The sequence below is a fragment of the Tamandua tetradactyla genome, chromosome 4 (genome assembly GCF_023851605.1).
Source record: "Tamandua tetradactyla isolate mTamTet1 chromosome 4, mTamTet1.pri, whole genome shotgun sequence".
NCBI lineage: Eukaryota > Metazoa > Chordata > Mammalia > Pilosa > Myrmecophagidae > Tamandua > Tamandua tetradactyla.
Window position 1 is genome coordinate 15953461 of NC_135330.1, and position 14635 is coordinate 15968095.

General features: G+C 36.8%; 1 protein-coding gene across 5 annotated transcripts in view; it reads left to right on the top strand.

Annotated features, from left to right (window-relative positions):
* DDR2 (discoidin domain receptor tyrosine kinase 2) overlaps positions 1-14635 on the top strand; it is a 179643-nt gene that overhangs the window by 122684 nt on the left and 42324 nt on the right. For all 5 annotated transcript variants that reach the window (XM_077156737.1, XM_077156736.1, XM_077156738.1 and 2 more), the window contains 4 exons: positions 10356-10458; positions 11909-12140; positions 12465-12612; positions 12955-13060. In XM_077156737.1, coding sequence (XP_077012852.1) covers positions 10356-10458; positions 11909-12140; positions 12465-12612; positions 12955-13060 — 589 coding nt within the window. The remainder of the gene's footprint in view (positions 1-10355; positions 10459-11908; positions 12141-12464; positions 12613-12954; positions 13061-14635) is intronic.

A 14635-nucleotide genomic window follows, 5' to 3' on the forward strand; every position in this document is an offset into this window, starting at 1 on the left:
CCTTCTGGAGGGACTTGGCATTCCATTGTCACCTAATAGCAGTGTCCTATTTGGGATCTCTCTTCCTCCCTTACTCTTTTCTCCACCTCTCTCCATTTTACATATTTTTCACCTTATTTCCTCATCTATGAAATAGAGAAAGTTCTGGGATGGGTTCAGTGAAGACAAAGTGTTCCTTAAAGGAAGACAAAGTGTTCCTTAAAGGCAGCTGAGGTAATCTGTCAAGACTGTCTTGTTGCTGTTCCCAGGATAAGCAGTGCCTACATGGGGAAGTTATTTGCAGCAGTATCATAACTTACCCCATGTGATCCCACTTCCTCACTTCTGGTTTACTTCAGCTATTCATTAAACTTCATTATATTCATGACCAATGAATGGAGATGTGTGATAGCCCCGGAATGAAAGCCCAATGGGATTGTGAACATGGGTTTCTCTGGACTGATATGTCCCCAGAGAGTCATCATGTATCCAAGCTGTTCAGAGCCTAGAAGCAGTAGTTCTGAAGCCTGGATGCACAGCAGAATCACTAGGGTAGCTGCGATTTAAATTCATGTGTCAACTTGTCTAGGTGATGGAGACCAGTTGTTTGTTCAAGCACCCACTGGCCAGAGTGTTGCTGTGAGGATATTTTTGGATTTAAATCACTAACCGGTTGATTGCATCTATGGCGGATAACATCTACAATCAACAAAGGAGATTGTCTTGAGCAATGAAGGAAGTTTCATCCCTTCAGATGATGGCCTTAAAGGGAGAACTGATGATTTCAGCAGCTAGAAAGAAGATTTTCCATCTCTGCTTCAGGCAGCAAGCTCCTCTTGGGGAATTCATCAAAATTCCCCAACTTGCAGCCTGCTCTATGGAATAGAGACTTGCCAATCCCCATAGTTGCATCAACCAGTTTTTATAATAAATCTCATAATATTTACTTATATATGTAAATATTGATTTTTATATACCCTGTCAGTTCCATATCCATGGAGAACCCTGACTAATATAGGAGCTTTAAAAATATTCAAAAAAGACCTAAAAAACAAAACAAAACAAAACAAAAATTAAAAAAAATGAAAATATTCAGGTCACTGAGCTCAATTTCTCGGATGTGGCTCATGAACTTGTATTTTAAAATCTTCCCAGGAGATTCTAAAGCCATTGGTCCATGGATTGGTTTTGGGGAGCCACTGCCTTAAAGACTATCTAGTCCAATTCACTAGCTTTCTACTAGCTGAAGAAACTGAGACCCAAGGAGGTTAAGACGCTTGCTCACAACCCATGTGGTGTAAGTGGTAGAGCCAAGAACAAATTTGAATGCTAGATTTTCAGCAATTGTGGTGCTTAATGGGAACAGAGCCTTTGGAGTGAGATTCTAACCCAAGTTTGTATTTTACTCAATGGTTCCCAAGCCTGAGTAGTTATTTAAACTCTCATCCATAAAATGGGAGATTAAAGGGAAATGTGAAATTATGCATATGAAAATACTGTTTGCATTGCCTGACATTTGATGATTGTTTCTAAATCATTGCTGTTGTTATTGTATTTCATCAAATTTAAGAAAGCACTGACCCTAAGATGCATCCTTACTTTATGTGCCTCTAAGAAATAAAAGCACTGCCAAATAAATGATGATTCAGTATTTTCTTATCAGATGCATTCAGATTTCAGAGATGTTAAAATATGAAAAATATGCCAGAATTGTGGTATTCCAGTTCTCTTTCCTTGACCCTTTGAAGATTCCCACATTACTGAATTAAATACCTAAACAGTAAATAGAATGGTCCTGAAGAAGAGTATACCTAGTGTGTTTGGGGTACAGCAAGGAATTTGGTTGCAGTGGAAAAGGTGAGGTCGAGTTAAGGACAATGGCAAAGGTACAGCAAAGTTCCACTATTATTAGTGGAACTAGGACTTGTGTTCCCAGTGCTAGTGCAAGCTTTCTGCTACACCTGACTGGGGCATGTAGCACAGGTTAATGGCCTCTAGAAGTCTCTCCTTGCTCATTAAGTTAATGGTGGTGAGGACTAAAACATCCAGCAATATGTAAGAAAAGCATTAAGCAGGGGCCCAGAGAAGATCCTGAGTTAGCTTGGGCTTTGGCCCAAGTGGTGGCTGAAGCAGAAGAGAGGGCTATGCCCCATATGTGATATTTTTTTGTTTTCAAAAAGTACACTGACCTCATTCATTGGTAGTTTTGTCTCTGTTCACATTTAGTAATTCCTCATCCTCACTCCTGCCTTCAATTTCGCGTGTAAGAGAGTTTAGAATTTGAGAATTTGACATTTCATCCCAATAGTTCCAATTTGCACCAAAGATTCAAGCATAGTGGTTATCTGAGGAACCCATCCCCTCAGATTGAGAAATTATATACTTGATAAGAATAGGCAAAATGATATCAAATCCTCATGTTCATCTCTTGAACCAGATCTGACTTGGAAAATGCAGTGGACACCGAACATAGAAGTGTTCCAGTTTCAAAGATAGACATACTGTTTTTGAAGCTATCAGCTAGCCTTTGGCCCAGAGCTTTTCTCCCCTTTCCTAAAGCAGAAGGGAGCAGACTCTTTCCTAGGGTCAGATAGGAATGCAGGCGCTCCATTGGTAAGATATAGACAGGAAGGCTCTCTTGACTTTGGTTCACGGTGGTGGCTGTTGATAACCTCATTTTCTAAACTCATGATATTCCCTAAGGATGGGAGTTCTGCTGTTTCTGTGCCATGTGAGTACTCTGCTCACATGAAAACTTTTCCCTTTGATGCTTTGCCACCTCTTTGGGACACTTCCAGGAAATGGGCTTTGTACCTGTTAAACTACAAATTGCCTGCTTCTCTTCCCTTCCAAGCCTGGGGAAGTCTCTTCTTTCTCCTTGCCACCTTCTACTCTAACTTCCAGTCTCTTCACAAGCTCAGGCTTTCCAGGAAGCTGTTTTGTCTTCTAGCAGTTTCCAATTTCTCTTTCGATAAACATAAACTTCTCATGGGGTGAAGGAAAATGAACTGCTAGGAAAGGCGAGGAGAATATATAGTGAAAGTGCGCAAATCAGTTTCTCAATACTTAATCCTGACCCAGAGGTTACTTTCTTAAGAACAGCTTTATTGAGGTATGAGTGCATACATGTAAAGTGTACAATTTGATAAGTTCTGGCATATGTATAAATCCATGAAATCATCATCAAAATCAAGATGAACACATCCATTTCTGCCAAAAGTTTCTTTGTGCCCCTTTGTAGTTCCTTTTACTCATACCTCCCTTTCCAGGAAACCACTGACTTGCTTTCTGTCACTATAGATTGATTCATTTTCATTTTCTAGAATTACATATAAATGGATTTATACGGTATGTACTCTTTTTGTTTGCTTTCTGTCATTCAGCATAACCATGTTTTAATTTATCTATATCCTAGCATGCATCAAGAGTTCATTCTTTTTCACTGCTGAATCAAAAGTCCAGGGCTAGGGTGAGCAAGTGAGGTCCCTGGGGCACAGGTAAGGAGGCACTCAGTCTCAGAGTCACACAAATGCCTAAGCCTGACAATGAGTGCCTCTTTACATTTTGCATTTTAGGCTCCTTGCTTGACTCACCTTATTTCCAGCCCTATTGAGCAGCATTCCATTGTATGGATATACCACAATTTGTTTATCCATTTACTTGTTGATGGACGTTTGGACTGTTTCCTAAATTTGGGTTATCTATTACAAATAAAGCTGCTCTGAAGACTCATGTATGAGTCTTTATATGTACATATGTCTTTATTTCTTTTGAGTGAATACCGAGAAGTGGAGTGGTTACATGATACTTACATTTAACTTTTTAAGAAACTGCTAACCTGTATTGAAAGCACATTCCAACCAGAAGTATATGAGAGTTCCAGTGTCTCCATGTCTTCACCAACATTTGTTATGAATAGTCTTTTAAATTTCAGCTCTCGAATGGGGGTGTTTTGTTACATCCTTGTGGTTTTTATTTGATATTCTTAAGGACTAACGATATGATCATCTTTTTATGTGCTTATTTGCTATAGATATATTTTCCTTGGCAATATCTTTTCAAATATTTTGCCCAGTTTTGAGTTGGCAGTTTGTTTTCTTACTATTGGGTTTTGAGAGTTCTTTGTCTATTCTGGAATCAAATCCTTATCAGATATATTATTTGAAAATGCTTTCTCCCTGTCCGTGGCTTGTCTTTTCATTCTATTAGCAGTATCTTTTGAAGAGAAGTTATTAATTTTGATGAAATTCAATTTATCAATTTTATTGTGTATGGATCACACTTTTGGTGTGATATATAAGAAAATTTTTTTCATAACTGCAGGCCATAGCAAATTTTTTCTTCGTTTTCTACTAAAACATTTATGATTTCTACATTTTGGTTTATGATCCATTTTGAGTTGATTTTTGTATATAGTTTAAGGTATATGTGAAGGTTCATTTATTTTGTATATGAATATCTGGTAGTTTCAGCACCATTTGTTAAAAATACTGTCCTTTCTCTAATGAATTGCTTGTGTACCTTTGTAGAAAATCACTTGTTCATGCATGTGTGGCGGTCTATTTGAGTATTTTTACACCAATACCACACGTCTTGATTATTGTAAATTTGTAAGTCTTAAAATCAGATATTAGTTCTCCCAATTTGATCTTCTTTTTCAAGGTTGTTTTGGTTATTCCAAGTTCATTTCCATGTGACTTTTTGAATCATTTTGTTAATTTCTACAAAAAAAGCCTGGTGAAATTTTGATTAGGTAGAATGGGCATCTTAATAGTATTAAATCTTTTGACTCATGATTGTATTTCTCTATTTAGCTCTTTAATTTCTTTCAGCAATTTTATGTAGTTTTCAGTATACTCATTTTCACATCTTTTGTTAGATTTATCCCTAAGTACTTCATGAATTTTGATGCTATTGTAACTTCTGATTGTTCAGTGCTAGTATACAGAAAGACAATTGATTTTTGTATACTTCTTATGTGCCCCAAACCTTACTAAACTCATTGGTTAGTTCACGTAGTTGCTTTTATATAGAGTACATCTGATTTTTTGCATAAACGATCATGTCATCAGTAACTAAAGACAGTTTTACTTCTTCCTTCCTATTCTGGATGCCTCATTTCTTTTTCTTGCATTATCATCCTGGCTAGAGACTCAAGTATAATAGCGAATAGACCTGTTGAGAGCAAGCATCCTTGTCTTGTTCCTGATCTTAAGGGTAAAACATGCAGTCTTTCACTATTAAGTATGGTATTAGCCCTAATTTGATGGCATTTATTTCTTTATTCTTACATTTTAGAGAAATTTTATCAGGAATGGATGTTACATTTTATCAAATGCTTTTCCTGTGCTTATTGAAACAAATGTGGGTTTACTTTTTTAGTTGTTTACATAGTGAATTACATTGATTTCTGAATTTTGTATTGTTGGATTCATTTATTAAATTTTGTTTAGAATTTCTTCATCTATCTTTCTGAGAAATAACTGGTTTGTAGTTTTCTCTTCTTGTAATGTCTTTATTTGGTTTTAGTGTCAGAGTAATGCTGACCTCATAAAATGAGTTGGGAAGTAAGTAGTCCTTCTTCAATTTTCTGGGAATTTGAGAGGAACTAGTATTACTTATCCTGAAATATTTGGTAGAATCCACCAGTAAAGCCATCTGAACCTTATGGAGTTTTCTTTGTGGGAAGTTTTCTAATTACAAATTTAATTTCTTTGATAGATTTGGGACTATTAAGGTTATCCATTTCTTCTTGAGCTAGTTTTGGTAAGTTGTGTCTTTCAAGAAATTTGGCCATTTCATCTAAATGGTTGAAATTGTATAAAGTTGCTTGTAAGATTTCCTTATTATCCTTTTAATATCTATAGTATCTGTAATGATGGAACTTCTCTCATTCCTGATGTTGGTAATTGCATCTTCTCTTTTTTCCTTATAGTCTTGCTGAGGTTTACCATTATTTGCAGTCTTCTCAAAGAACCAACTTTTGCTTTTATTACTTTTCTGCTGTTTTTTATTTTCTTTTTCATTGATTTCCCCTTTGACCATTATTATTTCCTTTCTTCTAATTACTTTACATTTAATTTGCTGTACTTTTTTTTTTTATATTTTTAATGTGAAAGCAGAGGTCATTGTTTTGAGACCTTTCTTTTTGTCTACTACAGGCATTTTAGTGCAGTAATTTTCCCATAAGTACACTCAAACAATATCCACAAAATTTGATATGTTGTGTTTTCATTATTTTGCAGTATAAAATACTGTCAGTTTTCCCTTTTGATATTTCTTTGATTCATGGGTTATTTAGAAGGGTGTTATTTAGTTTACAAATATTTGGATATTTTCCAGATATCTCCCTATTATTTATTTCTAATTTGATTCCATTGTGGTCAGAGACAATACTTTCTATGACTTGAATCTTTTAAAATTTATCAAGACATTTTTTATGGTCCAAAATATGCTCTATCTTGGTAATATTCCATGTACATACTCAAATAATATATGCTTTAAAAGAATGTTGTGGCTTGGTACACTGTTAGGTAAAACTGATGGATAATGTCCAAATCTTCTATATCCTCACTGATTTCCTATCAACTTGTTTTATCAGTTATTGAGAGATGAGTATTGGAATCTCCAGCTATAATTGTGGATTTGTCCATTTCTCCTTGAAGATCAACTTTTTCCTAATTTTTGGTGAAGCTCTGTTACCAGCTGCGAAAAATTTAGGATTATATGTTCTTGATAAATTGACCCCTTTATCATTGTGCAAAGACTATCTTTATTCTTCATAACATTCTTTGCTCTGAAATCTATTATGTCGGTGTTATTATAGGCACTCTAGCTTTCTTTTGAATAGTGTTATATGGCATGTCTTTTTCTATCTATTTTTAACTTACCTATATCATTATATTTAAAGTGTGCTTCTTGTAAGCAGTTTATATTGATACTTGCCCTTTTTAATCCAATCTGACAGTTTCTGCTTTCTAATTGGAGGAGTATTTAGATCATTTATACTTTTCCTTTATTAGAAAAGTTGTGGGTTACAGAACAGTCATGCAGAATATACAGGATTCCCATATACTAACTACCCTATACCATTTATATTTAATGGGATTATTTATATGGTTAACTTAAAAACTATGTTCTTGCTATTTATTGTCTATTTGTTCTTTGTTTCCTTATTTCTGCCTTCTTTTCAATTCATTGATTCCATTTTCTTGGTTATTATTTATGTCTTTTTATATTATTATTTTTTAGTGGTTGCTTTAGGGTTTGTATTATACGTCTTTAACTTAATAAGCATATCTTCCAGTAGTATTATATCACTTCCCATATAATATAAGAACTTTTAATAGCAAACTCCCATTTCCCCTTTCCATGTTTTATGCTATTGTTCTCATGAATTTTACTTTTACATGTTATAAATCCTATAATGTAGTTATTACCTTAAGTCAATTAGTCAATTACCATTTAAAGAGGCATAAATAACATGAAACACATCTTATGTATTTACCCATGTAATTATTACTTCCAATGCTCTTTGTTCTTTTGTATAGATACAGATTTCCATACAATGACATTTTCCTTCTGTGTGAAGGACATCCTTTAACATTTCTGGTTGTGTGGGTCAACTGTTGATAAATTCTTTCAGTTTTCCTAGGAACAGAAACATGTTATTTCACCTTCTTTATATATATATATGTAAGTATATATATTTATAGGCAAATCTTCACACGCATACAGTCCATACATGGTGTAAAATCAATGGCTCAAAATACCATCACATAATTGTGTACTCATCACTATGATCATTTTTTAAATATTCACATCACTCCAGAAAAAGAAATAAAAAGAAAAAAGAAAAAAACTCATACAACTTTCACTCCTTTCCCCTCCTTCTCATTGTTATTTCAATCTACCCAATTTATTTTACCCCTTACCCCCTATTATTTATTAATTTTTATCCATATTTTTTTACTCATCTGTCCATACTCTGGATAAAAGGAGCATCCAACACAAGGTTATCATAATCACACAGCCACATTGTAAAAGTTATATCATTATTCAATCATTTTCAAGACTTAAGGCTACTGGGACACATCTTAACTGTTTCAGGTACTTCCCTTTAGCCAGTCCAATACACCATAAACTAAAAAGGGGTATCTATACAATGCATAAGAATAACTCCAGGATAGCCTCTCAACTCTGTTTGAAATCTCTCAGTCACTGAAATTTTATTTTGTTTCATTTCTCTCTTTCCTCTTTTGGTCAGTAGAGATTTCTCCATGATGCCAGGTCCTGAAGAATCCCAGGAGTTTTGTCACATGTTGCCAGGGAGATTTAATAACCTTCATTAAGAAAAAATTTTTTTTTAATTTTTGAAATATAATTAACATATAATAAAATATACCCTTTAAAAGTGTACAAGTCATTGGTTTCAAATGACATCCAACTTAAACATTATTCTCATCAGAACTGACCACCTTACTGTAAGACTGCTTCAGAAACTCCTTGGAAAGACATTAAAATTTTCATAGTAATTATTTTAATAAATAAATGCACTGTTAAATAATTACAGTATGACTATCTTTATATCTGAGTATATGAGAGCTGTATATATGTAGTACATGTGTTTCTGATTCACCTTCATTTTTGAAATACATTTTTCTTGGGTATAGGATTCTAGGTTGACAGATTTTTGTTAGTTTGTTTCATTGTTTTGAAGATATTGTTCCACTGCTTTCTTGCTTGCATCGTCTCCAGTGAGAAATTTGCTGTCATCCTTGACTTTATTCCTCTGTTCATTATGTGTCTTTTTTTTTCCTCTGGCTGTTTTAAAGTGTTATATTTATCAGTAGTTTTAAGCAACTAGATTATAATATGTCATTATGTAATTTTCTTCATGTTTCTTGTGCTTTGGGTCATTGAGTTTCTTGGGTTTATAATTTTCATCAATATTGGTAATTTTTTTGCCATTATTTATTCCTATATATTTTTTCTGTCCTCCTCTCCTGCAGGGACTCCTTTTATATGTATATTAGGATGTTTGAAATTTTTCCACAAGTCACCGATGCTTTCTTTGTTTGTTTATCATTTTACTAATTTTCTTTTCCATCTTTGTTTCATTCTGGATAGTCTCTATTGCTATGTCCTTAAGTTCACTGATCTTTTCTTCAATGTCTAATCTGCTGTTAATCACATCCAATGTATTTATTCTCACACATTCAAGTTTCATCTCTAGAAATGTGATTTTCATCTTTGTTATGTTTTCCATAGATCTACTTACCTTTTGGAATGCATGTAATAAAAATATAATAACTGTCTTAAAGTTCTTATCTTCTAATTCTGACACCTGTATTAGATCTGAATCACTTTCAATCCATTGAATTTTTATTTCTTATTATGGGTTCAATTTTCCTGTTTCCTTATATGCCTGTAATTTTTTTTTGTTGCCTGAGGCATACTTATACTAAAAATTACTTTTTAAAAAAAATGAAATTCAAATTTAACCTGGTATTCTATACTTTAGCTGTCAATCCTATGTCCTGTGAACTCTAGCCCCCTTGGTCTCTCTGGAGTCTTATCTTTATCTTTTCAACCCAGGGAGTCTGCCAGGTTCTGCCTGAGTTCCCCATCATTGTACTGCAGTCTGGACACTCTTTTTAAGACAATAAGCTGGTGCAATTGTAAGACTCATTTTTGTTTTCTGTGTCTCAGGATTGGCTGTCCTTAATTAGTCAAAGTTCATTATCTTGAACAAACCCATTTTTTTAAAAGATCATGTCTGTTTTGGGTTGTTTCACAAAGGAAGGTAATTCTGGTTCCTATTGCTCTATTTTGTTTGGAAGTAGAAGTTCATCCCCAGAGGTTTTTGTTTCTAGCCAGGGGCCAGAACATGTTGCTAATGGGAACCAAAACTGTGTGTTAAATACCTTCAAAGGAGATTTTGTTGGCTTTGTTTCATAGCTTCATGAACTCAGCTACCTAGAAAAGAGGCATGAATCAAGGGTTGAGTATAAGAGAGTCACCACTGTTATAAAACTAATTAGAAATAAACATCTTCTGATGGATAATAGAATGAGAAGCTCTGATTACTACAAAAATCAAAGGATAAATTAGCACATTACATTATTTACCAGAGTTTGGTCAGAAAGATAGTTTGGTTGAGGTCCAGGGCTTGGAGGCCTGAATGGTAATAAGTTTGGAGGCAGGGCCAGGAAGAAAGACTGATAAAATCACAATGGCCAAACTGGGGTCATAAAGAGACGTAGGAAGTCTTAACTCTTCTTCTTCCCTGTCCAATAATCAGTGACAGTCCTGGTTGAGTTTGGAAATAAAAACAAAAACATTCTCTCTTTTCTCTTCACTTTCTCTTGGTTCAGCTATATGCCGCTATCCTCTGGGCATGTCAGGAGGCCACATTCCAGACGAAGACATCACAGCTTCCAGTCAATGGTCGGAGTCCACAGCTGCCAAATATGGAAGGTGAGAATGGCTACCCCAAGAAAGCCTGAGCTCTGATTAGGCAGATTTCCTGAACACAAAGTCCTGATTAATCGGTCTGGGAATAGGGGATGGTACTTGGCAGCTGGTGGAAATGTGGGAAAAACTACACTGGGTCTATTTTGCTGTGTGTATTTTCAGAGAGAGAATTCAGGTCTTGACAGAAAGTGCTGACTTGACAAATCCCTCCCAATCACAGAGGCCTCAGAACTACACCGACCAAGGCAAATGGGTTCATTGACAGGCAGTGAATTTGCTTTATTTGGCCTCTCACTATGAGCTGCTGCAGGAGGTAGATCAGAGTTGCAGAAATGGGAAGGTGCAGGTTATATTAAAAGGAGTCAAAAGATTCAGTACTCTTCTTGATGGGTATCTGAGAAACATTATTCATGGTGCAAACCATCAAGGACTTACCCAGACATTGAGGCCTCCAATAAGTTCTTACCGACTCTCATGGATATCCCACGTGGAAGGACCATTGTTACCCATCAACAAAGTGTGATGAATTTCTTGGGATAACATAACTGGTGTTCTCTAAATCAGTAAATTACCTACTGAGAAACTGCTCTGCTGGTTGGAGTTTAATTTTCCACCTAGAATCTAATTCTTATGGTGTAAGGTATTGATTTCTGCTAAAATAAAATCACTCCTAGGAAAAGCAATCCTGTTAAACTTTCTCCACAATGTATGTCTTAGAGGGTGAAAGATTAGAGTGATGACCTTGGGGATGATAAGGGAGCAACCCTCAAGAGTGGAGAAAAAACTATTCCAGGAAAGAGATAAAGTGGTAAGAAGCTCCCCTAATAAATCTTATACTGATTTCACAATTTTGCTTGGTGGTAACTCAGCATGGAGGGAATAAAACACAACCAGATTATTCACTACTCCACTGACATGCTCTTAACCCTTACCCACATGAGTTTCCATAGATTTTCACTGGGCTGCCGTGCCCATCCTCCTGGTTACAATTCCACTTCATTCCATATACCCCACCCACTATCCCTCTCTCTCATTCCCAATGGCTTCATAACTTGGCATTCAAGAAAGGAGCAGCTAGCCTTGTAAAACTAAGGCTGGAAATGGAGAAAAGATGGTGAAATGATTCTGTGAGGAAGCAGAGGGTAAAAAGGGTTTCATTTCTCTTGAGGTCTCTAAATCAGGTTGGGACATAAAGGCTGCATGTGATCTGAAGGTCACTAGCTCCCTGGTGGTGACTATCTCTGGGTTTCATGGTACCTCAGGGAGAAGGAACTAACCACATGTGGGTACTGTGGTAGTAGTCAGACTGGTAGGGAGAACCCAAAGAGTCAGCTGGACTGGGCTCCCAGCCTGCTGTCTCCACTCAGGACAGGGCAGCTATTTACTGTGGCTTTGGTAAACAACTCTGTGGTTTTGTGGTTCCCCCCTCTCTCTCTGACCCTCACCCCTCAAGGCTGGACTCAGAAGAAGGGGATGGAGCCTGGTGTCCTGAGATTCCAGTGGAGCCTGGGGACCTAAAGGAGTTTCTGCAAATTGACTTGCACACCCTGCACTTTATCACCCTTGTGGGGACCCAAGGACGCCATGCAGGGGGCCATGGCATTGAGTTTGCCCCCATGTACAGGATCAAGTACAGTCGGGATGGCACACGCTGGATCTCTTGGCGGAACCGGCATGGGAAACAGGTAGGAGAAAGAGAGTCCAGACCCTGGTTCATTCTGGCCCATATTTGAACAGGCTAGAAGAAGAACTGCAGAGGATGTCTGTGTAGATGCACGTGCCCACAGGCTTGGCTTGCCCTTGTAAATGAGAGACTGAGGATGAGGGAGGGTGGGAACAGAGGAAGGAGAAAGAGGAACATTAAGACTGTTGTACAAGCTGAGTAAATGCAATTCTGCAACCTTGAATTAAAAGGAGAGTGGCCATCAAAAGCATAATGACTTGGAGTATGAAGAAAGTTCAGCAAGATGTCACAGCATCTCCTCACTCTTTCTCTTCTCTCTCCTCAGGTTCTAGATGGAAATAGTAACCCTTACGACATTTTTTTAAAAGACTTGGAGCCACCCATTGTAGCCAGATTTGTCCGCTTCCTTCCAGTCACCGACCACTCCATGAATGTATGCATGAGGGTGGAGCTTTATGGCTGTGTCTGGCTAGGTAGGTCTCTGGCAGAGAGAGCTTATAGACCTCATGAAATACCTCAACCCTGATAAATGAAAGCAATCACATAAAAAAGGCATGGGCTCAGTAACTCCTAGAGTGAAGTGATTCCCCCTTGGTTAGAGTAAAGAAAGGAACATTGCTCAGTCACCCAGAGCTTGGTACCCCACACCTTGAATAGTGAATTCAGAGTCACTCTGCTGACGGCTGCTCACAGGCCTCCCTGTGTGCCCAGGGTGGATAAACTTGTATAAACTTGTACTCTTGAAGGTAGCTTATCTGAGCTGTTGGTGTATCACCTTCCCACAGGCACTGACAGAGTTGTGCTTCCTTTGGCAGATGGTTTGGTGTCTTACAGTGCTCCAGCTGGACAGCAGTTTGTACTCCCTGGAGGTTCCATCATTTACCTGAATGATTCTGTCTATGATGGAGCTGTTGGGTACAGGTAAATTCTGGGAAACTTTGATCTTCAAAATGAAAGGTGGCCACTAAAAGAGAATAATACTTTGTTATGGCTTGGGTTCAATAACCAACCAACCAACTGGTATTTATTTAGCCCTTTTACTAGACATTGTGGGATAATTTAGATGAAGTAAAATACATGTTCATCACTGCCAAGGAATTTTGAGCCTAGTTCAGAAAGACCACTTAATCACACATAAAACAACAATAAATTACTCAAAACAAAGGGTAAACTTTGTGGCATGGTTTTTAAATATGGTAGCCATATTTTTTTGACCCTTGAAGCAGGATATATGATCTCACACAAATATTGATCTGCTAATTGGAACAAAGTGCCAGAAGAATTGAAGTAATAAGGATAAGTATAATTATTAAATTGGACTGGTCAAGAAATTGTGAAATACTAAACTCTATATTAAACTCTGTGAACAGAGGGAGACTAGTGAGGCTTACAATAGAAAAGGAAATTTTCTAGGATGAGATGAGAATTGGAGCAGAAGAAGGATTGGAAGTTAAAAAGGAGTAGAAGAAAAGAAGCAGGGCTGAGGACAGGAATGGCCTAATTATAGCAGAGGTTGAAGGGAGCTGGGAACAGCAGAAAGGACCAATGGATAGGACTGAACTGGACCAATGGGGCCATGGTGGAGAAATTATAATTAGATACAGTAGGAACTTGGTTGGATAAGAATTGTTCCTATCCATCCCTCTTCACTCCAAGACTTCATTCTTCTTCTAGCCCATTTGTTTTTTCTCTTATTATTTATCTGTAAAAGTCCTGGGAGAGAGACCATACCACTATGTAGTCCAGACCAGATGATGGATGTTGCTGATAGCTGAGAGAGGGATAGATTAGTGAATCTCAGGAAAGGGAGTGAGGAATCAAAGTACTTGCATTGGCTTAGGGTTGGATGACCACGGGATCGACCCCAGCTGCCATCCCGTGGTCATCCTTTCTGTGTATTTATTGATTCAAGTATTAATTTATGAACTACATTTGATAATACTGAGTCATTATAGAGAGATTCATCCAGTCTTCTATTATGGTTCACTTCCTTTCCATCTACTTTGTTACTATTCTTCCCCATTTGCTTAAACGGTCTTGATATCATTTCTTTCAGCCTCACCCAGTCAGCACATACTCAAGGCATAGGAGAAATCAGAGATTAATTGGATTCAGTTTAGTTGAATAAATCAACTATTAATATGTACAAGGAATTTGTACATAATTAATATGTAACTTTCGCTGGGCATGATAGTTATTAAAAAATAATGAAGTCATTGGACCACTTTTAAGAAGGTTGCAGTTGAGAATGCGGGATAAAACAAGATATAAATTACTATGATACAAGGATAGCAGTAAGAGGTACCCTATGAATTCTCTGGAGTTCAAAGGAGAGGGCTAACTAAAATAGGAAAGCACTTGGAAGCACTGGGAGTGAGACATCCTGATTCATGTATCAGTAAGTTACTTACTTAGTTCTGTGAATATGAAACAGCTGTAGATAATAATAATTACTACTTCTATTTGCTTTCAGGCTTATGTGATAAAAATGCATAA